General features: G+C 51.9%; 3 protein-coding genes across 5 annotated transcripts; 1 reads left to right on the top strand and 2 right to left on the bottom strand.

Annotated features, from left to right (window-relative positions):
* Nucleotides 1–507: 507 nt before the first annotated feature.
* Nucleotides 508–4,901, bottom strand: HINFP (histone H4 transcription factor). 2 transcript variants are annotated; one of them, XM_031599845.2, is made up of 10 exons: nt 4,607–4,901; nt 4,224–4,450; nt 3,965–4,076; nt 3,675–3,827; nt 3,301–3,378; nt 3,103–3,223; nt 2,872–3,010; nt 2,460–2,584; nt 1,644–1,786; nt 1,291–1,525 (listed from the first exon to the last, which is right to left on the bottom strand). In XM_031599845.2, the coding sequence occupies exons 1-10, from the start codon at nt 4,767–4,769 to the stop codon at nt 1,431–1,433; spliced, it is 1,356 nt and encodes a 451-aa protein (XP_031455705.1). In that variant the 5' UTR covers nt 4,770–4,901; the 3' UTR covers nt 1,291–1,430. The 2 variants fall into 2 exon arrangements, with proteins under 2 accessions (XP_089979730.1, XP_031455705.1); XM_090123604.1 differs by having other exon boundaries at nt 508–1,786; nt 4,607–4,900.
* A 7,102-nt stretch (nt 4,902–12,003) lies between these two features.
* POU2AF3 (POU class 2 homeobox associating factor 3) lies at nt 12,004–18,898 on the top strand. 2 transcript variants are annotated; one of them, XM_090123610.1, is made up of 5 exons: nt 12,004–13,235; nt 14,987–15,081; nt 16,724–16,781; nt 17,516–17,742; nt 18,340–18,896. In XM_090123610.1, exons 1-5 carry the CDS (start codon nt 13,229–13,231, stop codon nt 18,667–18,669), a joined length of 717 nt encoding a protein of 238 aa, XP_089979736.1. In that variant the 5' UTR covers nt 12,004–13,228; the 3' UTR covers nt 18,670–18,896. The 2 variants fall into 2 exon arrangements, with proteins under 2 accessions (XP_089979736.1, XP_031455707.2); XM_031599847.2 differs by lacking the exon at nt 12,004–13,235 and having other exon boundaries at nt 14,835–15,081; nt 18,340–18,898.
* A 68-nt stretch (nt 18,899–18,966) lies between these two features.
* LOC116233136 (NF-kappa-B inhibitor delta-like) lies at nt 18,967–27,669 on the bottom strand. The gene is made up of 6 exons (XM_031599851.2): nt 27,356–27,669; nt 25,876–25,927; nt 25,117–25,283; nt 24,875–24,991; nt 22,742–22,906; nt 18,967–22,112 (listed from the first exon to the last, which is right to left on the bottom strand). Exons 2-6 carry the CDS (start codon nt 25,889–25,891, stop codon nt 22,041–22,043), a joined length of 537 nt encoding a protein of 178 aa, XP_031455711.1. The 5' UTR covers nt 25,892–25,927; nt 27,356–27,669; the 3' UTR covers nt 18,967–22,040.
* Nucleotides 27,670–27,678: the final 9 nt, after the last annotated feature.

Raw genomic sequence — 27,678 nt, 5'->3', positions numbered from 1 at the left:
AAGCACAAGGAGCCTGGTTCCATATGCATTTCACCAGTCCAAGGAAGGCATCTTGCTTACAAACCTGTGTGTAGCCCCAGAAGACTTTCCTACTCAATCAGGGGCAGGGGGCTCTCCCCACTTCAACTCTGCTCTTCATCTCAACCAGGGCACAGGCCCGAGGGGCTGCTCTCATCACTCCTGGCCAAGGGCACTAACACGGATCACACCCACAGTGCTTGTAATTAGAAAGTGAGCAGATGGCCAAGGGTTTAGCATAAAGTGATTTTCTCCATTAACCTGGAATTCCAGCAGCTTTTGCCAAACTGCTTGAGGAAGTGAGGGGAAAAGTCAACCAGGTTGTTTTCCTGCCTCCATCAGGGCACATCACCCCCACATGCAGCATCATGAGGATCCAAGGGTCACTCCAGCTTCACATTGTCCATATCATGTACAAAAGAGGAAACTGGCTCAGCTCATAAGATCAGGTTACTCTTTAGATTTAGAAAAAACAAACAAACAAAAAAAAATAACCACGGTAGGCAGCTGACACTGATGGCCAGAAGGAGGCAGCAAAAAATCAAATCCATGCCAGGGCAGCAACCAGCAAGAGCCTAAGCTAAACTTGGCCCTCCAGTGCCACCACTGGGGACGTAGAACTGCATGCCCCAAGCAGGAAGCAGCTGCACCAAGCAGCAGCACACAAGATGTGCCAATAGATGCTGGCAGCTCTGCAGTGCTTGCCCCACGCTGCAGGCCCTAGGCAACTTGGCCTCACCATGGCACCACAGCATCCCTCGACTGGCAGGAATGTGGCTGAAACAGACACCAGATGCTGGCTGGCCCAGCAGTCTGACCTTTATTTGGCTCTCCAAAGTACACTCTGCCCAACCAGGAGCCCAAACCCCAATGTGGGGAGCAAACTCAAGGAAGAACAAAAGCAGGAAGGCCCCAAGCCCCCCATGCTGCAGGTAGCCTGCAAGGGCCAGTGCCTTCCTGCAGTCCTCTCCTCCCATAGAGATCAATGCAGTGAAATGGGAATGGCAGTGCAAACACCTCTGACAGCACTGGCTGAACAAGTCAGGGAAGATGATGTTCAGGGAAGCACTCTGATGAAGGCAGAAGAGGAGCATGCCATCCCATGGAGAACAAGTTATGGGGGAGGCAGAGGAGAAAGCTAGCCATCTGCATGCAGAAGACACACTGGACCCTTTCCCTCTACACATCTCCCAACCTCTCCCTGCACCACGTCCCATGGAAGCCCAAGGTTTTCAGGTTAGCACCTCACACAATATGGATACCCAGCTCTTCAGCTGTCTTCTGCAGACGGTCCATGACGTTCTCCTCCAGCTCCATAGCCAGCCCACTGCCTGCTGCTGCCCGCTCCTCTGAGAGTGTGCTGGCCATGATATAATACACAGTCTCACTCTCCCCGTGCTCGTTGGTCCGGTTCACCACACGGATGATGGGGTTGGCTGGGGTGCTGGGCTCCTGCTCTGAGGACTGCACTGCTCCTGAGAAGGTACTGGGCTGTGCTTGCTCAGAGCTGTCGGCAGAGCAGGTTGCAGGATGCAGCAGGGCCATGTGTGGCTCGGACACACTGCTTTCCACAGAGGGAACCTCTGTTGGAGCCTCCAGAATGATGCCCTGCAGGTTGCCCTCACCTTCAGACAGCACCACACCGTCAGTGGAGCCATCCAGTGCCTCCTCCTGTTTCTCTCCATCCTTCAACAGCTGCTCCGTCAGCTCCACACTCTCATAGCGCACCAGCTGCAGCCTCATGTAGCCATCCTCATGTTCCTTGTACCTGAACACAGGCCCAAAGAGAAGGGCAACAGCCTGAAGCAGCAGCCAAGGAAAGGGCACCGTATTCTGGGCTCCAAAGCCCAGCACTACAAACCCAACGCCAGAGTAATGTAAAGTAAAACCTAGCCCAAGCCCTAAAAAGCACACCCATGTAGCAGCTACTCAGAATTCAGCCAAGCCTTTATCATATTTCAACTCCCATCTCCTTTCCCCATTCTGTTTCATTAGGAGCATTTGAAATTCACCCTCTCCCCATCCCTGCTTTTAGGTTTTGGAAACTCTTTGGGAATTTCCTAGAATTGAATTTCCTAGAATTAGAATGCAGAAAAACATCTGTCAGGAGACTGATCTGCAGCAGCTCTTTCTAGGCGTTCACCTGGACCCAGCCCCTGTCAAACTCTGAGGTGTATCATGAGATGCAGCTGCGAAGACACCACTGCCTGATCTCTGACCCACTGCTGGAGCTGTCATGCAGCACTGCTCCATTGCTGTGTCAGATCCTAACAAATGGTTGTTTCCAAGTGCTTCACAGCCACTGGGAGATGAGCCTTGAGCACACTCCAGGCAAATACCAGGGCCCAAGCACTACCATGTTTCTGTTGGCTCCAGCAAGAAGCAGGATGTGGTTCCAGCTGTTGCAATAGAGGGTGTGAGGAGCTAAGGATGAGCAGTACCTGAAGCGAGGATGCCCTGAAGGCCATTTGAACTGGTGTTTCTTCCTGAGGTGGACAGTAAGGTTGTTTCCACGTGTGAAGCTCTTGTCACAGACATGGCACTTATAGCGGGGTTCTGAGTCACCCTGAAAGGCAGAGAGGGATATGAACACCTTGCAAGACTGACCAGAAGGGCTGGTACCCATACACGTAACAGAGGAAAGAATTGGGTTCTCTGAGACTAACAAGCTGTCATTGCAGCAAGAAGAAAGGAATGCAATCCGAGCTCACATTCCTACAGCCCTGGTCAGCCTGGGGCTCTTCATGCACCTTCAGGTTTTTTTCCCATGCTTCTGCAGACCATGCTGCATTTAGAGCTTCTCAGCCTTGCCAGAAGAGATTACACAGCAGTCACCCTCTGCTCCCTTCCTACCTCGTGGACTTTCCGGTAGTGCAGTTTGATGGAGCAGAGGGAACGTGCAGTGAAGCTGCAAGCCTCAAACTCGCAGCGATAGGCCGGCTCTTTGCTGTGCGTATCCAGATGTTTCCTCAAGTCAATGAGATTCTTGCACCTAAGAGGAAAGCGGGGAACAAAGTTGAATACTGTGCACCACACGTGCATCTCTACCAACAGTAAAGGAGTACAGAAAGCACCATTCCTCACCTGTAGTCACAATAGTCACATTTGAATGGTCGCTCCTCACTGTGCCGAAAACGGATGTGATTCCGCAGGGAGGAGGGCAGTGGGCAGGTCATGTCACACAGAGGGCACTTATAATGGTTCACTGTGGGAAAACATCATCTCAGAGCGGGGGGAACACAGACTTCAGAGCTTCAGCTGGGACAGTGGGCCTTTACTCACCGTGGTTCCTCATGTGGTCACGAAGCAGCCTCTCTGTGGCGAACCTCTTGGAACAGTGAGAACACTGAAACCTCTGCTCTGCAGTAATGGCACCAGGAAGAGAGGGGAGGGAGAAGTGAGAAATGGACCAAAGCAGAGAGTAGAAAAGAGCAACAAATGAGAAAAAAGATGCAGTTACAGTGGAGCTAGGAATCCTCCCCTCCAGCCAGGGATAGAAGACACTAATTACAAAGCCAAAAGACACAAACGAGCAGAAAAAAAACCCAGCACCAGTTGCAAGGACCACTGCCTTCTGTTTGTGCACCCTCTTTTTGCTGTCAGTGTAGAATCTAGGAAGCAACAATCATGCACATCCCCTGCCCCCAGGAGCTTACGGTCCAGCGCGGTCTGACGGCGGATGTGATCAAAGAACTTGGTGTTGTTGGCAAACATCCCACCACAGGTAGGGCAGGCCACCACCTTCTCCTGCGTGTGGCTCCGCAGGTGCTCCCGCAGCTTGCAGCGCCCTTTGAAGGTGCAGTCACAGTCTGAACAGGAAAAACAGAATGCCATTAAGATCCTCTGCTCAAGGGCTCGATAGGCCAAGCATCTACAGCCTGACTGTGTGGCGGGTTGCTCACACAGATCCATGCAACATTTGTTGCAGATACCCTGCACCCAATACCTTTCCAGCCACAGAGGACCACATGGTTCTCCTTCCCAGCAGCCTTATATTCCGAACAGAAGCTGTGATCCTCCACGTGCCGATAGAACCACTCGGGATTATCAAATGATCTCTGTTGGTGGAGGAGGAACAGACAGAACAGAGCAAAGAGATCAGCATGTGCCAGAGCACAATGGGCAGGGCAAAAGCAGCTCCCCTTCCCTCAGCTCGCACCTTACAGACAACACTCAGGAAAGCAGAACTAGGTCTCTGTTCTCACCTCACAGTACTCCCATAGGCACTGAAAGTTCTCCTGGATTTCAGGGATGATGTTGCGGCTCTGGAAGTCCAGCTGGCAGTGGCTCACCTCCGACTGGCCCTGCAGGGCCTGCAGTCCCCACTGCTTTAGCTTGGTATGGTAGCAGTGGAAGTAGACATGGCGGATGAGGTCGGCGGGGCTCTCCGGGGAACAGAAACCACATTCCTGCCACAGACACGTGTATTCCTCTGCAACACACACAGAGAAGACGAACAGACCGTAAGGATCTGAGGCAAACACTGCAAACAAACCTACAAAGGCCTTCATGGGGCCTGAGTCCCGCAGCAGGCAGAATCGCTCTCCCCAGGGTAACCCCACCCCCTCTCACAGCAGACGCTCCTTACCGAGAGGGTCCAGCTCGTCCCGCTGCTCGCCGGGCAGGTGCAGCCGCAGGTGCTGGGCCACATGCCCGCAGAACTCCTCCATGGCGGAGGCCACGTAGCTGCACGCCTCCCACTCGCACTGCAGCACCAGGGCTTCCTTACCGCCGGCCTTCACGGGCGGCATGGCCGGAACCGCCGAGGCCTCTCCTCACCCTTCCGCTCGCGTTCGCACAGAGGCTGCCCGGTGCCCGCACACCACGGCGAGGCCGCGGGCACAGACCGGAAGCGCCTTGCTGGGGGACACCGGAAGCTAAAGGACAGCCGCCCGCTCAGCCAATAGCAGCCGGCTCCTCTGAGCCACCGACCAATCAGCGCGCAGGAAATCCCAGAGCGTCCGCCGGCGCAGAGGAGGACTACAAAGGTTCCGGGCACATTTCTGCCCTCCGGGAGCCGCAGCGGGATGGCGGGTGCCATCCTTTGGGGCAGCGGTCGGACCGGCGTACGCTGGGGCTTGGCAACCTCTTGTCCTTGCAGCCAGGCTCCATATATGGAAGACTGCGGGTTTTGACACAAGTTCCAGCTACTGCAGTAGCAGAATGCGAGCTGTTGTGCACACAAGTCCTCCCATCTGCAATCAGAACACACACACCTGGGCTGGACACAAAACACAGCCCCAGCCATCCACCAGTACCGCGGTTCCCGCTGTGAGACAATGCAACATACTCTCTGTAAGGACAAGATGTGCTGAAACGGCAGTTGGAAACAAACAAACACCCGTGGAGTGCTGCATCTGCTGCACCAAGCTTTTGTGGTACAGAATAGAGATAGGATTCCTAGGAAAGTTTGTTTTGGCACAGGGAGATAACAAGCTAAAAGTAAATGGCTATAAAAGGTACCATAAAACATGCCTTATTAACACATAATTGCTTCCATAATTCCTACTGTATACATAGTACACGTCCCAGCTCACTGAATTACATAGAACAGTTGGATCTGATGCTTTGTCAAATGAAAACGGAACTTCAGGATTGAGCCCCGCTTAACAGAAGGCAAGCTGAGTTTTTGTTTTATCTCTGTTCAATTCTTTTCTACAGGATCTGCTGTTGTTTTCCATGCGGGACAGAAAACACCTGGACTGGCCAGATAGTGCAAAGCTATTAGCTGAGATGGTGCAGGGATTTAATTTCTGTCTCCTATCCAAACCAAAGTACATAAATATCTGGCACAAGAGACAAAACTGGACGGACAGCCTGCCAGGAGGCAGGTGGCAAGCTAAGCCTGCTGCTGATCAAGCAGAGACAGCTCCCTGCTGTTGAGACCTCACATCTGTCTGCACCTCACCTGGCTGCCTTACTGCCCTTCTGGCACCTCTCAGCCAGATCTGAGGCACTGCAGATAGCACGGTGGCCAAGGACATTCCCTCCCGACAGACAGATCCCTCCCAAGTGCAAGAGGTGATATCCATTTCTGCCTGTGTCCTGGCTTGTGCACAGATGCTGACTGGTCAGCATGCAGACCACACTCACCTCTTTTCTGACTATTTTGATCATAAGCTTTTTGGGAGCAGTGTCTCTTGCAAAGTGTTTGCCTTGTGCCCAGACTCTGGTCAGTATCCAAACACCAAATGCAAGGAGCAGTTGCCCCAGAACTGCAATCACCCAGCAGAAAACATTTGGGGTAACCACAAGCCAGTACTGAGATTCTGCATTACTACTCATCTCTTCCTAGCTCTCCATGTATCCGTGCACCTGGGGATACAATGCCATATGAATTTCAGTGGTAAACAGAACAGTGCATCCTGAAAATCAGTCAGGCAAAATGGTAAATCCCATTTTTAGACATCAAACGTGTCAGTTGTGGAATGGCTGTTTGTGTTCTCCTAGGAGAACACAGCTGGGTGTTAACCCAGGGGATCAGCTTCAAAGTTCAGTTTTTCTCTGGAAGACCTCAATAAAAGCCCATCTGCACATTCCTCCCCGGTCCTGCAGGTGTGAGCTGCATGGCACAACCCATCAGCTGGGATAAAGGAGACAAAAGAAGAAGCCCATAAAGGACTCAGAGCCATCTTTCATCTCCACAAAGCTTGCACCAACCTGTTGCATATAGCAGCAGTTACTTGCATTCACAGCTCCAGCTGTAAGGAACATGTACCTACACATCGAGCTTGTTGTATGGCACAGACCCAAGCTCAAAGGGCAGAGAGCCTCAGTAGAAAGCTTGCTGCCCAGAGCATCCCAAAGCCTTCAGGTGAGGCTGCTGGAGGATTCAGCTCTGCTGCTGTTAGATGGGAGTTACGTGGCATGGGGATTTCAAAGTATCCAACCTTTTCAGAGTTTGGATGTGCTCTTCTCCAACTTGCCAGTGTCCAAAACGCTCAAACCTTTGAAAAATGATATGCTACTGTTAAACAGAAGTGAAATCACAGGCTTTTCTCCCAAAACTCTGGGTAACCCTCATTCCATCCCTGCCACCATGTTCTGCACAGCCAGACAACATCTCCAGCCACCTGGGCTTGCAGTAGGACATCCATGGGGACTTCCTGGTCTGAGATGGCCAAGCCTCATTGGAAAGGTTTGGGGATGTCTGTCAAGGCCCTGTGCCAGCTCTAAAGGGGCTCAGCTGTGCTAACAGAGCAACGACCTCCACCTGCTGTGGGGCTGAGGCTGCCAAGGCACAAAGCTGAACACTGAGCTGCTCAGGGGTGGTGGGCAGCACCAGGTTGAAGGGTTCTTTGATCCTCATGGATGCAGTGGTTCCGCTCAATGGGAACCTGGAAAGGCAGAGGTCAGGACAGTAAGGTCACAGCAGAGCAGGAATGGGCACAGGGGGGTTCAGGGGACACCTATAGATCCCTTGCAGTATGCACAGGGTGATGGCCCTCCCCAGCAACTCCAGCACAGAAAAAGAGCAAGGGAAGCATCCTGCTGCCAGAAATGGGGGCCAAGAGTGCATCCCCACCCTGAACGCATTGCACTTTCCAGTTTGGGGTGCACGGAATAAAACAGAGGCTAAACCACGAGGTTTAAGTTAATAAATATACTGTGTTTACACTTCCATCTGCACACAACCTCCCCTTCGCACAAGGCTTTCTCCAGGCAAGCAGAAACTATGGGCAGCAGAAGGCACACACTGTGATGCTCTTACCCCCAATCCCTGAGGGTGTTTGCTTCGAGCTTTTTGCCTTTAGCAAAACAAAGGGACAAACCTCGGAGGGACTCTCAAGCGCTTTTCCTTTCATGCACATTGATTGTAACAAAACAGGCAGAAAAGCAGCACAGACCCAACCAAACAATGCAAAACCTGCCTTCAAGCAGCACAGAAAGGCAGGAGAACCCCTGAGCCACAGACAGGCACTGGGACAAACTGCTCCCACAGCAGACAGGCGCTCAGAAAGACTTCTTTGGGGAGCACTAGGAAGGAATGGCTGTGGTTGCATTCCCACCCTCCTTCCTAAGGACTATCAGCTTTACTCACTGCCTTTCTGGAGGCAGCTTTTCCGTTCACAAGCACAATGGAAAGCCCAAGGAGCTATAAAACAGGCACTGCTTCCTCTATTGACCTCTGCTTTATACCCCAAAGCTCAGTAGTCGTGTGTATCTCATGCAAAAATCAGCCTTATTGCTAATTCCCTCTGATAGACAAAAGACATTGCTGTGCATGGCACATGCACTGCGACACATCATGGAACAAACAGCTGTAAGAGCAGCTCTTTATCTGACAGATAACACAATCCAGACTCAAAGCAAACAGCAGATAACCAAACAACCCTTTGTATATTTATCACAACGCCTAATTGAGCGGCATCTTTTATTTGAGCGTGATCTTGCCACCAAAAAACAGTACATCTTTGTTGTGCAAGGAATGATCTATGGCGCAGCCCAAGCGTGCGTGGGGCTGGGGCTTCTGACAGCTGAACATGTGTGGGCTGCAGTGATGCTGAGCAGATGTGCTGCAGAAGCCCAGCTAGCCCAGTCCCACTGCGCTGAGAGGAAGTCATGCAGGAGGAAATGGACTAATGGGCTTAAATTAAGCTGCGCCATTCATCACCCGATAAGGAGCCAGGAGGCAATGGAAATCAAGCTCCCTGCAACATGAGTGTTCTTGCTGCTGGGAAAGCCAAGGGAGGGCAGCTGCAGAGGCACTGTGGTTGAATGAAGGCAGGAGAAGCCCTCCCTAAAGGAGGGTTGTCAAACAGCAGCGCTGGGCTGCTTCCTACTAAGACTGGAGCCCAAACCCTCGTGCAGAGGGCTGCACCATTACCTTCAGTCAAAGGTTCAGAAAAGAATACAGACAAGCTGGCAGCAAGATGCTGTAGCCACGGGCAGGCAGAAGCTCATGCAGCAAGAAGGGCATCTGCTGAGCCCCGATTTGCATGTGGCAGCTCCAGCTCTGGAGCAATGGTCCCACTGAGGTCCATGCCACGCAGACACCCAGCCCTACGCAGGTGCAGCCCCAACCCTGAGGGGTGAATCCCGTCTGCCTGCAGGCCACAGGGCTCCTTCCTGCCACCTCCTGCGACACGTGTGGGCTCAGGACTCATTTCCATGCTGGAACAGGGAGCAGCTGCAAGCCTCCCTCAGCACCAAAAGGAAGTCTTAGCGCTGGCAAATTTAATTCAAATCTAAACCTCTGAATTTGGTTGCTTGCTGCGGCAGGAACCTCCTGTTTGTGCTATGCAAACTGAACACAGCACGGCACCATCATCAGCCATGGAACCATCACCAGCCAGAGCTCAACACAGCCCCACAGATGAGCTCTGCCCCCAAGGAGCAAGTGTCTTTGCCACAGTGCACATAAGGAATTAACCACCCTGAGCACAAGGGTCACGCAGGGCTAATTAAGTACCTGGGGGTCAAGAGGAGATTGTTGTTATTATTATTATTGTGCTCAGCACTGCTGTACCACCCAGCCAGGAGCTACAGACCACCGCCTCCACACACAGCTCACCAGGAGCCAGCTCAGGAGGCTCTGCAGCAGGGAAATGCAGCACGACAGAGCTGGACCGTTACTCGAGTCGTGCAGATTCAGCCTGTTTTGATGAGCCAAGGACTTATATATCGACTCCTACTGTGACCTGTTTTGTGCTGACGCCAAAATAACTGCTCAGCACTGTGGCTGTGCTGAGGGACCTTGAAATATATGGGAAAGAAACCAGTTATCTTGATAGTTCTGCCACCGGCTCTGCCCAAGTCCTTTGAAATCTCTTCTTAGCCTACATCTGCTAAACCTCAGAGGCCCCAGGCTTGAAATCTTGAAGATAATCTCCCCATAGTGATGGTACCAAGGCTCAGGCAGCTCATTGCAGCCACGCCAACACCTTCCTGAGCTCCGTGCTCAGTGAACTACCTTGCTTTGAAGAGACATTTGGTGATGTGCCTTTATCTTTTGTGGGTCAGTGACAACACAGCTCAGTCATCTTTTTGCCCCCTTCCCTCCCCACCAATAAATAAAGGCCTTCTGTGCTGTTTGGACAGAAAGACACAGCCCCAGAGGAAAGCATTTAAAAGAGTTAACACAAAAGCAGTGATAACAACGGAAGACCCCTATAGCCTTATGTGAAATCCCAAAAGGGGGGAGAGGTAACTAACAGCTCCCACCTGTTTTGATGGAGGTGGCACATGGAAAATCCCTTCTTCCTCTGTGCCTTCCTGTCTTCCCTGGAGCTGAAAGAGAAAGCACAAAGCCAGGAGCTAACAGAGCTGTTCCTTGAGGTCCTGGGTCAGGAAAAAGGACCGAGGCAGAAGGCTTTGCTGTCAGGCACAGGTTCACCCCTCTCCCTTCCCCAAGGGCATTTGGCTTGTTGCAGGTGGAGATGTGCTGACTTCAGGTGCTGTAAGCTCTGGGCTGATGCTCCTGGTTAAGCCAGACTGACTCCTGCCTGGGGAGGGGGCTCTGCTTGGCCCCTGCAGAGGGGCTCTGTGGTTCCCCAGGTGTGATTTTCCCCTCATCCATCCCTTTCTGCTGCCCACAGCAGGTTTGTTCCTCCCAGCTAGTTACTGCAAGCAGAAACTTTAATAGAATCATAGAATGGCCTGGGTTGAAAAGAACCACAATGCTCATCTAGTTCCAATCCCCTGCTATGTGCAGGATCACCAACCACCAGACCAGGCTGCCCAGAGCCACATCCAGCCTGGCCTTGAATTCCTCCAGGGATGGGGCACCCAAACCTCTTTGGGCAACCTGTTCCAGTGCCTCACCATCCTCTTCTTTCTGTCTGTTTCCATCTCTTTGCTCCTTTTCCTGATCAAGACCTAAACAAACAGCTTTCCCTATCCCCAGACAGCTGCTCCATTAAGCCTGCTGAAGTCTCTAGAAACATCCTTTGCTGTCTCTTGGCAGCTCCCCATGACCCAACTCCACTCATCCCACAGCGAACTTCAAGCCCTTCACCACACCTTTGTCTGGGCAAAGGAGGATGGAAGGCTCATCTAGAGCCTCCGAGAGCTGGAGAAGAAGGAAAACAGTTTATTACTGAAACAAATGAGTTATTTGTGCGCTTTTCCCTAGCCGGTCCTTCAAACAGAAGGTGCGAACAGAAGCACTGATACACCACATCTAGCTTATGAAAGCAATCCTCACGGACGGCCGCCCCTGTCGTGCTCCGTTCCACCAGCAGCACCCGGTACCGGTGCGGACATCGGGGCCGAACCCGGCGTGCAGCGGCGGCCGCTAGAGGTAGCTCTGCTCACACGAACACGCGAGTCCCGAGCTGCCCCTCGGTTCTGCCCCTTCCCTCGGGTACCCACGGCAGCGAAACCCTCCAGGACGAATCCCAGCGTCCGCGGGTGTGCAGGGATGCGGCAGGAGATCCTTTATGAGCCCCTCTCCCACAGCCCGACGCGTTCCTCCATCCCGCAGCCCATCAAGATTTCTCACACTCCATAAGCACGGGCTCCACGCCAGCCCTCACAGCCCCTTCCCTCCCCCCAAACCAGAGATCGGGGCGAACACTCTGCTGCTCTCAGGCGTCCCGGTACCGCCCAACCCCACAGCCTCACCCCGGTACCCCCCAGCAGAGCCCCGCTGTGCGGCTGCTGCCGGCCGGGAGCGCCCGGCTCCGGTCCTGTCCTGGCTTCCCTCCCTTCTGCCGTTTCCTGATTCCCCAGCCCTGTTCAGACCTGTTGGGAAATGCAAACCCTCGCGGCTCCGCGTGCCCCGAAGCCCTCGGGCCGCACCTTTCTGTTCGCCCGGGGGGACAAACAGACTCGGCCCACGGACAGTGCCAGCAGCCGAGCACAGGGAGAGCTCTTTTGGATGTGTTTGACCCCACACAGCACTCAGCCCTTCACCGAGGCAGGGCCTCTGGAAAAACTCCTTATCCAAGAATAGGCTCCCCTCTGCATCTCCAGTTCCAGAGACAACCACCACCTTCTGGTGAAAGCATCCCCAGCAATGCAAGGGCCTCAGGACACTTAGCATCATCAGGTGCTGCAGGAGGTCCTTGTGCCCCCACCAAGTCCCCCGTGCTGCATCACAGGGTGGGGAGAGGGCTCCTCACTGGGGCAGTGTCCCTGAACCCAGCACAAGTGGAGAGCAAAGGAAGGGATCACCACCATGCCCACTCCTCCCCGAAATTGGGTGCATTTGTTCTACTTCAAGAAAAGATTCAGCTGCAACAACAACCCCAACTGAGCAGCTGGTAGATGATTAACAGCCCGGCCTGCTTTCTGGCATCAGCCAACTATTCCTGAGGCCCGGCACTGCTGTGTAAAGATTAAACATGACTTAAAACAAAACCAAAAAAAAACCAAATACATTGATATTAAGCAGGGATGGAGTTGCCCTAAATCTGCATCATCCCACCAGGCTGCAGCCTTGCCGCATGTGGGGCAAACCAGTGCTTCAGCACCCGAGAGAGGGGCTGCCTCGTGCAGGGAGAGCACACAGCCTGCATTTAGGGGAACGTGCATGTAAACTCCAGCCCCAGGCCATAACTTGGGGAGAGAGAAAGGAGTGCTGTGGGAAGAAGCAGGGTCTGGGTGGTTTCCACCAGCATGCCCAGTGTGGCCTTTCTGCTCGGCCACATCCTTCCAGTGCCATTTTGGTCCAAAATCCGGAGTATTTCCCCTTAAAAAGTGACAAATTGTGCAAAAAGCCACTCATTCCCTTGCGGAGTCCTCTCTGCAGGTAGCACATGAAATATGAGAGGGCTGGAGCCCAGCCTGCACGTCTGAGGGGAAAACGCTGAGCTGGGTTCGAGGCATCTGCTTCGTTTGGGGAAAGATGGAGAAAACCCTGAAAATGTCAGAAAAGCACAGGGTGAGGAGGGCAGCCCCACTGGATCTTATTCCCCCAGACCCTCTGCTAGATGGGGATGTGCTCAGTTTCACAAAAAGATAGCCCATTTTGTGGAGCCTTTGAATATTCAAATTGAAAGTATCGCGCAATCATTGATTGTCAAATCATTGGTTTCTAGAGGTTTTAAATACTTGGCATAAGGGGAGAAAAACTCAAACTTATACCCGTAGGTATAAAACAATAATATTTGAGCGGGCACCACCTGGCATCGCCACGAGGCCGCCGGGTCCCTCGGCCCCCCAATTCCCAGCTCGCCGCCTCCAGCCCCCATCCCCCCCCGCGGGGCCGGGGCCGCCGCCGTTTGCACTGGGGCCGCCGGGCGAGCCGCTGCCGCCGCCGCTCAGGATGTCCGGTAAGCCCCCGGCCCACGGCATCAGCCCGGTTTGGGGCCGTTTCGGCGTTCCGCGGGGTCATTCGGCGTGCGATGAGGCAGCGTCGCCTCCCCGGGCGAGGAGGAAACGGGAGGGCGGGGAGCGGGGAGGAGGCAGCGAGCGGCTCTTGCCCGACGGGGCCGGGGCGCAACGGAGCGCAGCGGGCAGAGCTGCTCGACGGAGCCCCTTCAGCCCCGACCCCGCAGCCGGGACCCTCCGCTCACCCAGCTACCTCTGCTATCGCTCTGCCCCAGCCTGCCCTCGCTCTGCCCGGCCTCGCATCCCCTCGCCCCTTCCATGCTCAGCCCAGAGGAGCTGGCAGCCTTATCCACACAGTCTTCTCGGGGCGCAGCCCCCTCTCCCCCCCAGCCAGTCCCCAGCTTAGAGATAAGACCGTGCCTCAGCTGGTGAGTTGTCCTGAGAGCACTCGTGGGGTGGGTGGCAGCCCTGCCTGCCTCCCTGTGCAGACATGCTGCATACATCCCAAACTTGCAGGAGGGGTGGGTGCCCTTCCTGACTGTAGGGCCTGCTAAAGGGAGTTCTCATTAAATTCAGCTGAAGGTGCAGCTCAGCAAAGTCTGGAAGAAGCCCCAGCTGAGCTTGCTGAGTTGCTTCCAGGGGGACCCAGCACCTCTGTAGCATCCCTTCAACAAAGGGAGGTGAGACGGGATGGAGAGATACTGCATATCCATCAGCAGCAGGGAGAGCTCATAGCAGGGAGAGCAGAGTGCCTGCAGTGGGGTTTCACTTATCCTAATCCCAGAGCACAAGCATCAGCACTCCCGTTGCTTTTGGGGCAGTTATGGTTTAGTAGCTTGTGATACTAATAGGAATGGGAAGGCGGTTGGACTAGATGATCTTGCAGGTCATTTCCAACCTTGTGATTCTATGATTCATCGATGTGTGAGCACAGCATGCTATGGGCCAGGGAGCCTGCAAGCAGCTGTGGGCAGAGGAACCATGCTGGTGTGTGTAGGATTGGGTGTGGGATGGAAGCAACAGCAGAAAGTCAGGACAGAAACTGAACTGCCAGAGGCTTTAAGGATTTCAGCATGAGTACAGCAGGTGAAAGTGATTCTTCAGATGAGATAAATTCTTTGCCATTTCCTGTACTAAAAATCCCTGCTCAGGTAGTGACTGATGATTGATGGTTGTTTGGGGCTGGACTAAAGGTATCCTAAGAGCTTGCTTGAAGGCAATGGGAGTTGCACAGAATGAGTGAATCAAAGAGACAATCCAGGCTTTGCAAAAAAAAAAAAAAAAAAGGCAGAAAAGCAGGCATTTTATATGTGTTTTATTTAACCCTCTGAACAACCGCCCACGTATTTGTATTGTTTGATTCCTGCCCTTCATCTGCCAGACAAAGCAGTTCCCACTTCTGTTTTCAGGTCCTGGGAGCAGCAAATATGAGGGGGATTTAAATGGATGCAGCAGCAGTACCAGATGGAGCTGTTAGGTCACCTGGAGGGAAAAATAGAGATACCAAAGAATAAAACCTATATGATTAATATGTATGATCAACAACTGTTGTTTTTTGTTTTTGTTTTTTTTTTCTCATAAATACCTGCTTGTCACAAGCTTGATTAGCAGGTGTGAAAGAATTGCCACTGCAAGTCACTTAGAGAGAGCAATGAACCATCTGTTAGCTCTAAGCAGGGGGTGCCTGGAAATATGCCACATGCTCCCAAAAAGTCTCCCATCCTGAGAAGAGTTTTTCCATCCTTTCTTTCAGGAAAGCCCAAAGTGTACCAAGGTGTCAGAGTAAAGATCACTGTTAAGGAGTTGCTGCAGCAGAGAAGGGCACGACAAGCAGCAACCGGCGCGGCGGTGAGTGAACCACTTGGTGTCTGCTGTGTACCTTCTCCCTTCATCATTTATTTAATGTTTTTGCCAAGGTTGTAACCTATGTGACGTGGGGTTTGAGCACGGCAGGGTGATAGGGAAGAAGGAAACTCAGCCAGGACCGCAGCAGTGGTGCAAACCGGTGCTGGGCTGAGCCTTGTGCAGGTGGAGGAAGTGTCCATGGCACGCTGCCCAATGCAGCCAGGGCTAAAGGTGTGCCATGCTGAAACCATGCAGGGTTTGGGAATATGGGAATCCGGGTCTCTTGTGTTATCCAGCACAACCTGAGCTCTATCCCTTCTCAGAGAGGGGAAGGAAGGAGGTGGGTTCACCTGCATGCACGCAAACGTTCCCCATCTATGTGAGAGCCCTCCAGCTCCAGCAGCACTGGGAATTTGCATGAAAAGGTCAATAAATCATTCCTGCTTCCCGGTTCGTGACTCCACACCTTGGCATGGCTCTCAGATCTCATCTCCCTGCACCTGATGGCAGCTGATTGCACAAGGCTGGAAGCCAGGTGGAGCAGCCGGGGCCAGCAGAGCACAGAGCTGCTGGGCTTTGGGAATAGGGGGTCTCTGCTCCCATGCAGCCTCAGCACGGTGTGCAATTGGGTTTCCTTCCTGGTGCCAGCTGGCACCGTGCTGCTCTGACCCACAAAAGAAAAAGCCAAACAGGCAACAAGGCAGGAGGTTCCCACTGTGGATTCCTGCTTGTCCTAGAGGGATCGGCTGCTGCGTGAGCTGGATCTGAAGACTTCTGCTATGGTGCACATCTGCAGCCAAAGCCAGGAGGGGCAGTCCTACCAGCACCAAAGCAGCCACTGTATAATGATTTAAACACATGGGGGGAGGAAGCTGTTAGCAGGAAAATGAGCTATCAGCATTTCGAATAGAGGAAAAGAAGTGGAAGTCTGTGTGAGTTACAGCTGAGAGGGGGGGAGAGGATTTGCATTTGCAGAGTAAAATCCTAGTCCCAGAGCACAAGCATCAGCACTCCCATTGCTTTTGGGGCAGATATCTCCCTCCAGCCAAGCTGCTGGAACACAGACCCATCAACTCCAGATTGCAGCATCCTTTGGGAATCCCAGCCTTTCCCATGGGGGCATAGAGCTGTGTTAGGGGCAGATATGCTGTATCTCAAACAGCTTTGGCACCAGCCCCAGTGATCCAGAGATGCCCGGCTGTGGGGACACCTGGAATGCCTTTAGTCACGCTTCAAGGCAGCTATTGCTGCACTTGTAAATGGCTTGCTCTTATTCATACCCATCCCTACAAGTTCCTGGTGATCCACAATCCTGGGAATGAACAGATGTCAACATGGGGAGGTTTGCAAGGCAGCCCCATCTCTGCTGCAGTGACAGCAGCAAGGCAGCAGGCAGAGCGTGCTGATGGTGTTATATTGACAGCTTTGCACCAGGCTGGTGCTGTGCTCCTCCAGCCCCGTTATCTACGCAAGCTCAGGTTGAGAATGTTGCCCTGTCAGTTCCAGAGAGGCTTACAGTGCCTCAGCCCTGAGATAAATGAGGTTTACATGAATAGCTTGAAGCAAAATGACTTACCTCGGTGTGCAGAAAGACACTCCTGCATTACAGCACCTCCAGACCCTCCTCTCCCCTTCTCTTTGCCAGGTTTCCTGGGGCAGCAGCAGCATCCAGTTTGCAGAATCTGTGTCTCCTCCTCACCCAGGTTGGTACAAAGCCCACCCAAGTGTCCCTTCCCAACCATTCCCACAGCCCAGCGTCCTTCCAGCCCTTGGTTAAGGCAGAGAGCCAGCAGTGCAGCTAATCAGCACCTGAATGGAGCCCATGGAATGCAGATGAGGATGCCTAGAGGCCAACAGGGAACATATTCCCCTCTGCAGGAGCACCATCCAATGCTCTGCTTGGGCAGCTTCCCACTGCAGGAAGGCAGAGCCCCTTCCCCAAGGGATGCTCAGCCCCAGAGAGCACTGCTGTCCCTGGGCTGCAGCCCATGGGTTGGGAGCAGTGTGCACTGTTGGCTGTTCTTGCTCTGCTGGCAGCCCCTGCAGCAGTGAGAGGAGTGTCAGATTTTCAGCTCCTTCCCCATCTCAGTGGATATCCAAGGAAAGGGGGAAGGGCATTCGGGGCTTTCAGGTCCTTCGAGCGTTCTGCAGCCAAAGCAAAGAGACCTCAAGGGTTGGGCAGGTGTGAATATATACATTGTGTGGACAAGGAAATGATTAAATCATCAATATTTAGGAATCAATTTGCTTATGTTAATACAGAAACATGAGATGTACTCAAGGTCTTTCAGGATGGTAAATCTCCATCTGTTAATGCACTTTGGGTACTTCTCACTCCTTCCCCCATCCAGCTACACACTTCTACTTGCACCTGCACACACTGCCCTTTGTGAGATACTGAATAACGCACTGCTTCTTGCTTTACCTTCTCCCCCAGCACCTTTTGATGCAGAACCCATCTCTTCAGCTCCCAACTATTGCCCATCAAGGCAGTTCTCAAACTGCCTCTCCTGCGAGGAGAGCCCCAGCCACCTGGAGCAGCTGGTGGACTCCTACCTGCAGGCGGAGGCAGCCTTCGAGCCATCGCTGGGCACTCTGCAGACACCATCACATTACATCCCTGATTCCTTCCAGCCAGTCCCTCTCTGCTTCAACCAGGGCTTGGTAAGCACTGTGCGCTCCAAGGGTTGCTGGGGATGGGGTCACAGCATGGGGCAAAGCAGCAGAGAGCTGATTTGGGAACGGGGGTGCTTCAGGAATGCAGACATCGTAACATAGATGGTGCTCTGCATGGAGATCCCATAGGGCTCAGAGGGAGTCTCTGTTAGTGCTCATAGAACTGGAATAGCCTCTTGGGTTTAGTCTGCTGTTGTGATGATGCCACATGGGATGGAATATCCATATGGCCAGCTTAGGTTGTCTGTCTTGGTTCTGTCCTCTCCCAAATCCTTGTGCCCCTCGCTAGCAAGACAGCATGAGAAGCTGAAATGTCCTTGGCTCTGTGCATCAATACTGAGGAACAGCTAGAAACATGGGTGTGTTATCAGTGTTGTTTTTCTCCTAAAGCCAAAACATAGCATCACACAAGACAGTATGGAAAATATCAACCCTCTCCGAGCTGAAACGTCCTCCAAAGGCCAACACACCTTCTGTGCAGCCAGACCCTCTGAGTGGACAGCAGTGCAGCAATCCCAGCTGTCCTGCTGCATCCCCAAGACAACACTCCAAACCAAAAGCATCTCTCATTTCTCTCCCTTGCAGGCTGCAGCATCCCCGAGCCCAGCTGATCTGCCCAACGCGCTGCCCCACGGCTGCCCTGCTCCCCAGCTGCCCCCATTCACCCCCCTGACCCACAGCCCACCTCCTGCCCTGGACCCCACGCCCTATGGCTGCCCAGCAGAGGGCTGGCCCTGCCACCCCCCATCCCCCTACACACCCCTCGCCTGCTGCTGTGCTGCCTGCAGCCCCCCACACACCGACCCCAAGGTCCCACAGCGTTTCCCCTGCCCTGGCACGGACTGCTCGGGCTGCCTGCCACCCAGTGATGACTTCTTCAGGAGGGACAGGAGCTGGGACATCTGTTACAGCTAATGGGGAGGGGCTGCACGCTGCCTTCTTGTTGGCATCGTCGCCTGGGAACTGCATACGGTTGCACTGCCTCCAATGTACTCATCACTACTCACACATGGTGTTGTCACTACATTCATCCTCCTGTTTTCTGTGGTCAGGGGTAGCTTTTTTTATTTGGTCTTTATTTTATTTCCTGGTTTTGTTTTTAAGAACCCCCCCCCCCCCCAGCTGCCTTACCAAACCCATGTCATCAACACCAGCTCTTTGTGTCAGAAATAAATAATTTGGTACTCACAGTGCCCATTACTTGTGTGCTGAATGCCAGCAACTTTCTCTTTGGCTAATGATCCTCATTACTCACTCAGGCTCACAAAGGTGGGGAAGAAGTCCTCAACCCCCAGCACACCTCCAGCTCTTCAGCTGCCACAGTAATGTTCTCTGGTGGCTCTTGCAACTGAACACCTTCCCTCTGCCCAGAGCTGGAGGCACTCAAACGGATGCAACACGTGTACTGCTGACAGATAGGGAACTTCCTCCATTCTACCAAAAAAAAACCAAACCAACCAACAAACCCAACCAATATTGCTCCACCTTCACCACAACCTTCAGCGATGCTTTCCTCTCTTCCCTGTTTTCACCTGGTTAACCTCAGAGTCATAGAATGGCCTGGGTTGAAAAGGACCACAGTGACATCCAGTTTCCACCCCCTGCTATGTGCAGGGTCACCAACCAGCAGCCCAGGCTGCCCAGAGCCACATCCAGCCTGGCCTTGAATGCCTGCAGGGATGGGGCATCCACAGCCTCCTTGGGCAACCTGTTCCAGTGCTCAGAGCCAGCCCAAGCACTAAGCCTGTTATAAATAGGAGTCAGCAGCTGTGCTGCTGCTGCAGATAAATGTGCCATCACCTCTGTGATGCTCCAACACGTGTCATTTAGTGGTGCTGGAGGTGCTTTGTTCTCTATGGGGGTATGCTCACCTCCTGCCCCAACGCTGCTGAGCTCCTCGATGCCTCATACTTTGAAGTCCATCCTCACCAACATTAAACAGCCATGGGAGGATAAGGTTGAGGAGAGATGTTTGAGGCTGCTGGTGGAAATGGGATGAGCACATCCTCTCCGTGGGCTGGCTGCATTAGCCTGAGCTTAGCAGAGCTACCAGAGGGTGTTCTTGTGCAGCAAAGGAAAGAACATGTGCAAATGGGTTGCAAGCAGACAACAAGGAGAGCACCCACATTAGCACAGCAAGGCTGACACTATCCCCATCTGTTAACTAAGTCACTCTCCATCCCTGGCAGCAATTTCCCATTTCCCTGCTGCACTTCTTCATGCTGTTCTATAGTCCCCCATACAAGGGGGGGTGCAGACACCAATCCCCAGTGCTGTGTCAATAGCCCCACACGTGCAGTGCAAGCCGAAGCTTGCCCCTTGTTGACACAAGGATTCCTGGGCTGATTGTGAACTGGAAGGAAAAAACAACGGAGGAGAACCATTCAAAGGCAGACTGTGGATTTTCTGGCTGGGAGAAGCATGTTATTTCCCTGCTTTCCTTCCTTGTAAAAGCTGATTACATGAAAATAGCTCATGCCGTATCTCTAACAGAACTGGCACAGCGCGACCAAATGCCAGTCCATGCCAGGTGGAATTAACACGTGGGCACTCAGAAATGAGGATCTCCCCACTCTGAGCCGCGAATAGCTCCAGCAGCAGCCTGCAGTTAGAGAGAAAATAAAGGGCTCTTATTTTAACCGGTTGCTCAGAGGATCTGATCAAAAAGCTTTGCTTGCCAGCCGCCCAATGGCTTTTCCATGGTGCCACTTGGAAGCGTTTGTTCAGTGCTAACGAGCTTTTGTTCTCTGTGACTTATCTGAAGCCACGGGTAGGAAGAGATAAAGTGTGCAAACAAGGGGTATTACGCACTGCCAGCGCTGCTGATGTTATAAAAGGGACATTCCTCCTCAAAACAGCTGCAAAAAGTGGGGACACTGCGACCCGACTCAAAGGGATGAAATTCGTTTTGGCACAGGGATCATTGCTGAGCCACGGGAGGGATCGTCTCAAGGTCGAGAAAGAGAATTTATTGACCACTTTTCCTCGTCAATGCAGTTCTCACTCATTTGGGTCTCGTTACAGCATCCCATCAAAGCAAGGAAGCACATGCTTGAGCCGGCCCGTGCCCAGATACATGCAAATTTATGCAAACACATGCAAATACGCGTCTGCTTTTTTTTGTCAGAGGGCGCTGGCAGGTTTGTAGGCATGACGTAGTGAGAAGCAGTAGCCAACCAGCAAAGAGGAGGGATGAGGAAGTCAGAAGGTCTCTAATCAGGTTTCCTGCATTTCTTAAGAGCTTTTGTTTGGATCTGCAAAACAGTCGTTGAAGGGTTTGCAAGGCTCACAAGCGCTTAACAAAGCCCTGCTGCATTGAGTCAATGGAGGAAGTCACAAGGGTGATTTAAGAGATTCGCCCTTCACCTTAATCAGTTCAGTCCCAATGGGAGAAAATAACTTCTGCAAGACTGAGAGAACAACATTCAGGGTGTGCACTGGAGATGAGAACCTCTGTGTTGGCTGTCACAGCAGAGCTCTCACCCCTGCAGGCACCTGCCTTCACTCCTCCTGCCCCACACGCTGCCAGCTGATTGCACAGCAATTCACAAATCATTTCACAGAAAGGATAAGAACTTCTTAACATGGGATGAGGATCGGAGAGAACCCGCGCCACGCACTTGCTCTCACGAGCATCTGCTCTCCTTTCATGGGTTGGGGTGAGGGATGGGGCAACGGAGAGCTGATTCAGCTCCCTTCCTCAAAGTGCTAAGAGCAGGGACAGCAGCAGCTTGCAGGAACCCTCCCTTGGAGGTCTTCAGCTCAGCCGTGCCCCTGGAAACTCTGCAGTCTTGTTGTGACCTCTTTGGTCCAGTCTTTCTCTCCCCCCTCCTCCCCCCCAGGTTTGTGCATCCCAAGGACAGTCGAGCTCATTGCACATCACAAAGGCTTCAGCGTTTCACCCAGTGCCCCTGCACAGAGAGGGATGTGAGCATGGCTTCGAGCAGTATTTCTCAACCATTGCTACCAAGGACCATCTTGTGTTCCGGCTGCCCTTTGCCACCAAATCAAAGCTTGGCTGCATGTGAAATGTTTGCTAATTTGTGTCACGGGATTATTAGCATTCCCTGTTGACAAAATAAGCTTCTCTACCATCTCAGAGCTTATCTCTTGATATCTCCCATGCTACTCATGGTCCAAAGGCCACAGGTTGAGAAACACTGCCATCCCACCCCAGTGTATGGATTCTGGGGGCAGAGACACGCTGGTTAACCATCCTCATGGTTGTTCTATGGGGCTTTGTGCCATTGGCTGAAGTTGAAGCCATTCCAGAAGCTGCAGGCAACCTAGGATCTGGCATTTCGGCAGCAGGAAATGAATGTTGATGCAACTTTCCCTCTCTTCAGCAAATGCCTGACCTGCCAAAAAAAAATGCAAAGGTTTATAATGCACCACGTGAAGCTGTGGGGAGTGACATGCACAAGCTACATGTGGACAGAGATGCACACACACACAGACACACACACACCCCTCATTATATACACATAGAGGCGTAACTAAATACACATTCTAACTCACTGAGACTAAAATGAGCTTCAGGAGCCCTTTCATACCCATAGACATGAAACCTCATCTTCCCTTGAGTCACGCTGCCTTTAGGGAACAGCTGTAGATTGGTATAGCACAGCTGTGGTTCAGTGGGCATGGTAGTAGTGGGTTGATGGTAGGACTTGATGATCTTAGAGGTCTTTTCCAACCTTAACGATCCATTGATTCTAAAGCCTGCTTTGTGCTCCTTCATTTTGGATTTGCTGAAGTAGGGATCCCCCAGCAAGCTCAGCCCCATGCCAACTTGGCCAACACCGTTGGCACACAACGTCCTCACAGAATCACAGAATGGCCAGGGTTGGAACGGACCTCATAGATCTTGAATCTCCACATGCAGGACCACCAACCTCCACGTTTAATACCAGACCAGGCTGCCAAGGCTGCCCTCTCTGTTTCCTCCATTAAAGGCAGAGGGCAGTGGTGCAGCAGGAACACGTACCTGGTCCCCAGCTTTCCCAGAAGGAGCCATGTGGATCGGCTGGTCGTTGTCTAAGTTTCGGATGCTCGGGTCTGCCCCGTGGTCAAGGAGCAACTGAATGATTTCCTTCTGGTTCTTGTCACCATGCAGTGCAGCTGCCATGTGCAGAGCTGTGTTTCCATGAGCCTAAAAATAAAGAAAAACCCTCTGAAGGGCTGTGCCCCTTTCTGGAGATCAAGAAACTTCACACTATTTCTTCTCCAGAGCCAAGAGAGTATTTATCCCTACCCCATGTTCCCCATTCAGCAAGAGGTGCTCCGGAAGGCACTGCAGAAGGGTGCAGAGAGCCAGAGCTCCAGCAGCTCACATCCCTCCATGCACCACAGCCTGAGCAGGGGGGCTCAGCACAAGGCATGGCACCTGCCCATGCAACCCTAATGCTGCCCAGTGGGGTATGACCCGTAACGGTTTGACACGGCGAGAAGCAAGCATGCAGATGCACAGGGAGAGGTATTTTTAGTCGGCACCAAGTCTCGTTGTGGCAGCTGTATCTGTTTGTTCCTCACTGAAACAATCGCACGTTTCTGATGAGGTTGGGAAAGATGGGCACAGATGGCACCGCGCATCGCAACTCCAGCTGTGAAAAGGGATCTGTGTGTGATTTTCACCTCCTTTTTACCAGCGAGGCAGAAGAGACTTGGAAGCACGAGCACGAAACAAAACAGCAAATTAGAATGGAAATCTCAATAGCTATTCTTAGGCAAGGCATTTTTACAAGCACTGAACAAGCAGACACTTGTCAATTTTACCATCCCATAAACTCAAGAGAAAGTTTATAAAGTCTTTATACGAATTCTCATTAAAAAGGAAGCATCTGCATTTGTTTGCTGCATCTTGGTGGCAGAGGCACTTCATAGCTTCCAAACCCAGGCACAAGGCCATGAGGGCCAGGCCAGCTGGCAGTGCTTGATCTTGAAGCCCCTCCATTGACTTTAGTGGGACTTGTGTGAGCCACTATTTCAGAGCACATCTGGGGTCTAGAGATCGGTGAGATGAAAAATACCTCAAAACCTTCAATGGTTTTCTCATCATCAAATCCACAACTGATTGAATTTAGAATGAGACAACTTGCAGCAAGCAAAGGGTGAGCCAGGAAAGCCAAAACACCAAAACAAAAATCTCCATTTTCTTCTCTTTGTCGTGCTTGGAAGAGGTAGGAAGACCAGATAGGACCAGCCAACCCTGCCACTACCTTTCTCCCTGTCCCAGGCATCCCACCAACAAAGCTCCAAGCGATCCTATCGCAGTAAGAAGCTCTCCCAGCATTGTGATCAAGAGACAACAGCAGACTCCCCTGGACAAGATAGCACGTGCCTGATGGCTCTTAAAAGATACAGAAAGAATGCAATAAAAGAAAAATAAAAACCTAGTGTAATTGCCCATGCATACACACTGAACCAAACATGTTTTTCCATCCTCCAGCCCAACTGGTTGGATTTTGTGCCCCAGCAAACAGCTCAGCTGTGCAGGAGCACCCAAATCATTACCCAGACCTGCACAGAGATGGCAGCTGCTGGGATCTCTGGCTGACAGCGCAGGGCAATTGCTCAGCACGCACAGGAATGTCAGGATCTCTGCTCGGGAGGATGGGTGCAGCTGATGCAGATGCAAGATAGTGTCACTGCTTTGTGTCTGCTCAGAGGTGAAGCATGGGGCAGGCAGGAGGTGGGTGACAGCAGCAGTGCTGGAAAGCACCCAGCTCATCCAGGATGGCTGTGCCCACAGAAACAGAACAGCTCAGCTCTGTAAGCAGTGCCTGACTCCATGCATTTAGCACTGGAGCTTTGTCCCTCGCTGTGCAGGGCACTGTTGGGGCAGGTTACCAACACACAGCTGCCCCAAACACTGCCAACAGCAAAGCATCACATCACTGCTGAGCTGTTTTTTCAAACTTCAGCCCAGTGTCACAAAGTTCCCATCCCTCCCCAGGAAATCATTTCCCATATCCCTCTCTCCCCCACTGTCTGTCTTGCTGCCTGGGCTCAGCCAGGGCTAAGTCCCATGTGAGTGCCTCTTTGCTGCTCAAAAAACATGTGTGGGAGGGGAGCCAGTGCTTTCTGCAGGGCTATCTGCACTGCCTCTGTCTGGGCTCACCTTGCTGTTGATGAAGTCCTTGGATTTGAAACCATTCATCTCCAGGAAGTAGCGGAGCAGGGAGATGTTCCCATCCTGGACGGTGTAATGAAGAACTGTCTTGTTGCTTTTCACATCCTATTTCAATGCAGACAAACACAACCAAGTGAGAATCTTTCCACAGAGCATCTTAAGGCAGAATCGCCCCTCATACCAACAAACAGCAGAGGGACAACCGAGGGATGGGGAGAAGCAGTTCCTACCCGGCTGTAGATGGAAGCTCCTGCCTGCACCAGCTGCTGCACACAGGTCTCCAGCTCCCAGCTCTGGTGCTGCAGCTCTTCAGTCTGCTGTTCTGGCAGTGCCAGGCGGCCCCGGTCCCGCAGCAGTGTGTTGTGGGCCAGGACAGCACAGTGCAGAGGGGTATGGCCTGGGGACACAGCAAGGAGGGAGTGATGATGGTCTCCATCAGAGCAGCACCATAAGGGAGGATGTGAGCTCTTGATGGAGCTGTGGGTGTCCCTGCTTGCTGCAGGGGAGTTGGACCAGGTAGCCTTTAAGGGTCCTTTCCACCTCCAAAGATGCTATGCACACATCTTAGCAAGGGTGTCTTTAAGCCCCAAGACTTTTCTCTAATTACAAAAGTCCCACTCTGGCTGCACAGACAATTTGGGGGTATTTTTGGTGTGTACTCAGCTCCACGTGTGCACTGAGGCACCACTAAGCTCTGTGGCATTTGAGCTTCCAAAACGATGCCTCTGAGCCCACCACCCCACACACCAGCAAACCCCAGTGCACATCAGCATCAGTCCATGACATCAATGGCATCACTTCTTTCTTTCTTTCTTTCTTTCTTTCTTTCTTTCTTTCTTTCTTTCTTTCTTTCTTTCTTTCTTTCTTTCTTTCTTTCTTTCTTTCTTTCTTTCTTTCTTTCTTTCTTTCTTTCTTTCTTTCTTTCTTTCTTTCTTTCTTTCTTTCTTTTTTTTAGGACCACTATAAAACACTTGTGCATAAGGTCTCACCTTCAAAATCCTTCATTTCTAAATCGAGAGGGAGGCCTTGTGAGAGTATCACCTGGGAGTGACAGAGAATTGGGACAGTTTTAGCTCAGCAGAACGTTGTCCAAATCACAATAGCTGGAGCTAACAAAAGATGGGAAATGACCACCAACCAATCCCCCCAGAAGAGGCAATTAGACAATAGATAATTACAATTTAACTGTAGACTAAGCAATTTGGCACTAGATTTTGGCACTCTGAGTCCTATTTCCTAGCAGGGATGTCACTCAGGTTCGCACAAGATGATCACAATCCCTAAGTCCCCTAAAAAATATCTCATTGGATTCTACTAGATTCTCAGTTCCTAAAATTGAGCTCAAGGGCGTTAACTTCCTCACATTTCCCCTGCATTGAGCACAGGCACACCTTGATCACACCGCTTCATGTTTGTTCCAAGTTTCTCTTAGCAAGGATAAGCATGCAGGTGGAGTGACATAGTGATCCGTAGGGGAGTATTGCTTGGATTTAGCAGAGAGCAAAAGAACTGCCTTAAAGAACAGATCTGATGTGAGGCAGCCAGATAGCCCCTTGTCTGAACTACTACAGACTGTGCATATTTTGCTCTGGACTGAATGCAGCATGTTGTTGTTCACATTACAGCATCTTGCATGGGGATTTGGCTGCGTGGTGACTCATCCCAACCCCGTCGTGTTGGACAAGGGGAAGGATTACTCAGAAACGTTAGGGCTTGTGCTCTCTTATCATAACAAGAATATAATATACCCAAAGCAAACACTGACAGGAGGCTTTGAGCTGCCTGATGTTTAGAGATTAGACGTCTCAGGTGTTTAAGAAGAAGAACAAAACCAAAAAATGCCGTTGCATGTCATGCCTGTGACCCAGGCGAGGAGCAAACCCACGTGCACTATTCCTTGCTCCCTCTGATTCCTCTTTTTATGTTTAAAAAATAAACACTGAGAAGAATAAAAAAGATTCATTTCCACCACTCCAGCTGGCACTGATGGAATTATCTGAATGCACGGTGCTTTAAATGAAACACCTGCTTTCCAAAGAACTGCCCACGTTATACATTAACCATTGCTGCTGGCCCTCAAAGGACGTGCGCCAAGCAGAACTGATGGCTGCTGGAGCTGTATATCCCATAGCATTGGGTTTATCCAACACCCTGCAGAGTCTTGCTCAAACTCAAGTGAGCCCACCATGTCCAGCCCACCATCAGCTCTGCAGGAAGAGTCTGTTCTCCCCTACAGATATGCTGGGGAGATTCCTTCTGTGATGGTGTTGGCTGCAAGTCCTAAACTAGGAAAAAAAGCCCTAGGAAAATCCTAATGTGTGAATGGAAAGATACGCTTTTTTTCTCCTCTTAAAATCTTAATTGCTTACAGACGTCTTCCCTTCTGAAAGAGTTATTTAAAGACGGCGATAATGAGACGATAACATATGCTTACATTGCTAGCAATTAAACCATAAAAGCTTTTCCTACCTGGAGAACCTGGGCATACCCATATGTTGCAGCAAGGTGCAGAGCTGACTGCCCTTTGTTGTCTACAGCATTGACATCTGCTCCTGCCTGGATCAAATCGTGGACGATCGCTGGCTGCCGGGCAGTGACGGCCACCAGGAGCGGGGTCTGGAAAGGGCAGCACAGCAGAGAGCCCTGAGAGTCTGGAAGGAGATGTGATCGTAAAAAAAGAAAGGGAGAGGCAGACTGGGTTGGATGGGATCTAGAAGGCCAAGGGTTGTGGTGCACAAGCCAAGGGGAGCTCAAAGGCAGATTGAGAGTCCCACGGCACCGTGAGTGAGGGG

Source organism: Phasianus colchicus, chromosome 23 (assembly GCF_987193195.1).
Source record: "Phasianus colchicus chromosome 23, bPhaCol1.hap1.1, whole genome shotgun sequence".
Classification (NCBI taxonomy): Eukaryota; Metazoa; Chordata; class Aves; order Galliformes; family Phasianidae; genus Phasianus; species Phasianus colchicus.
This window is presented reverse-complemented; position numbering and strand designations above follow the sequence as displayed.

Bases quoted from the DNA above. Each gene is read 5' to 3' on its own strand.
- LOC116233136 (XM_031599851.2), bottom strand. The intron at 22,907-24,874 runs GTGAGCCCAGAC...CTTTATTTTTAG, and splicing joins AGGACTTCATCAACAGCAAG to GCTCATGGAAACACAGCTCT. The intron at 22,113-22,741 runs GTACGTGTTCCT...TTTTTTTGGCAG, and splicing joins CTGGGAAAGCTGGGGACCAG to GTCAGGCATTTGCTGAAGAG.
- HINFP (XM_090123604.1), bottom strand. From the start codon at position 4,769: ATGCCGCCCGTGAAGGCCGGCGGTAAGGAAGCCCTGGTGCTGCAGTGC. The intron at 2,585-2,871 runs GTAGGAAGGGAG...TCTGCCTTTCAG, and splicing joins ACTACCGGAAAGTCCACGAG to GGTGACTCAGAACCCCGCTA. The intron at 1,787-2,459 runs GTACTGCTCATC...GCCTGTGTTCAG, and splicing joins TCAGGGCATCCTCGCTTCAG to GTACAAGGAACATGAGGATG.
- POU2AF3 (XM_031599847.2), top strand. From the start codon at position 14,926: ATGCCACATGCTCCCAAAAAGTCTCCCATCCTGAGAAGAGTTTTTCCA. The intron at 15,082-16,723 runs GTGAGTGAACCA...TCTCTTTGCCAG, and splicing joins AAGCAGCAACCGGCGCGGCG to GTTTCCTGGGGCAGCAGCAG. The intron at 16,782-17,515 runs GTTGGTACAAAG...CTTCTCCCCCAG, and splicing joins TGTGTCTCCTCCTCACCCAG to CACCTTTTGATGCAGAACCC.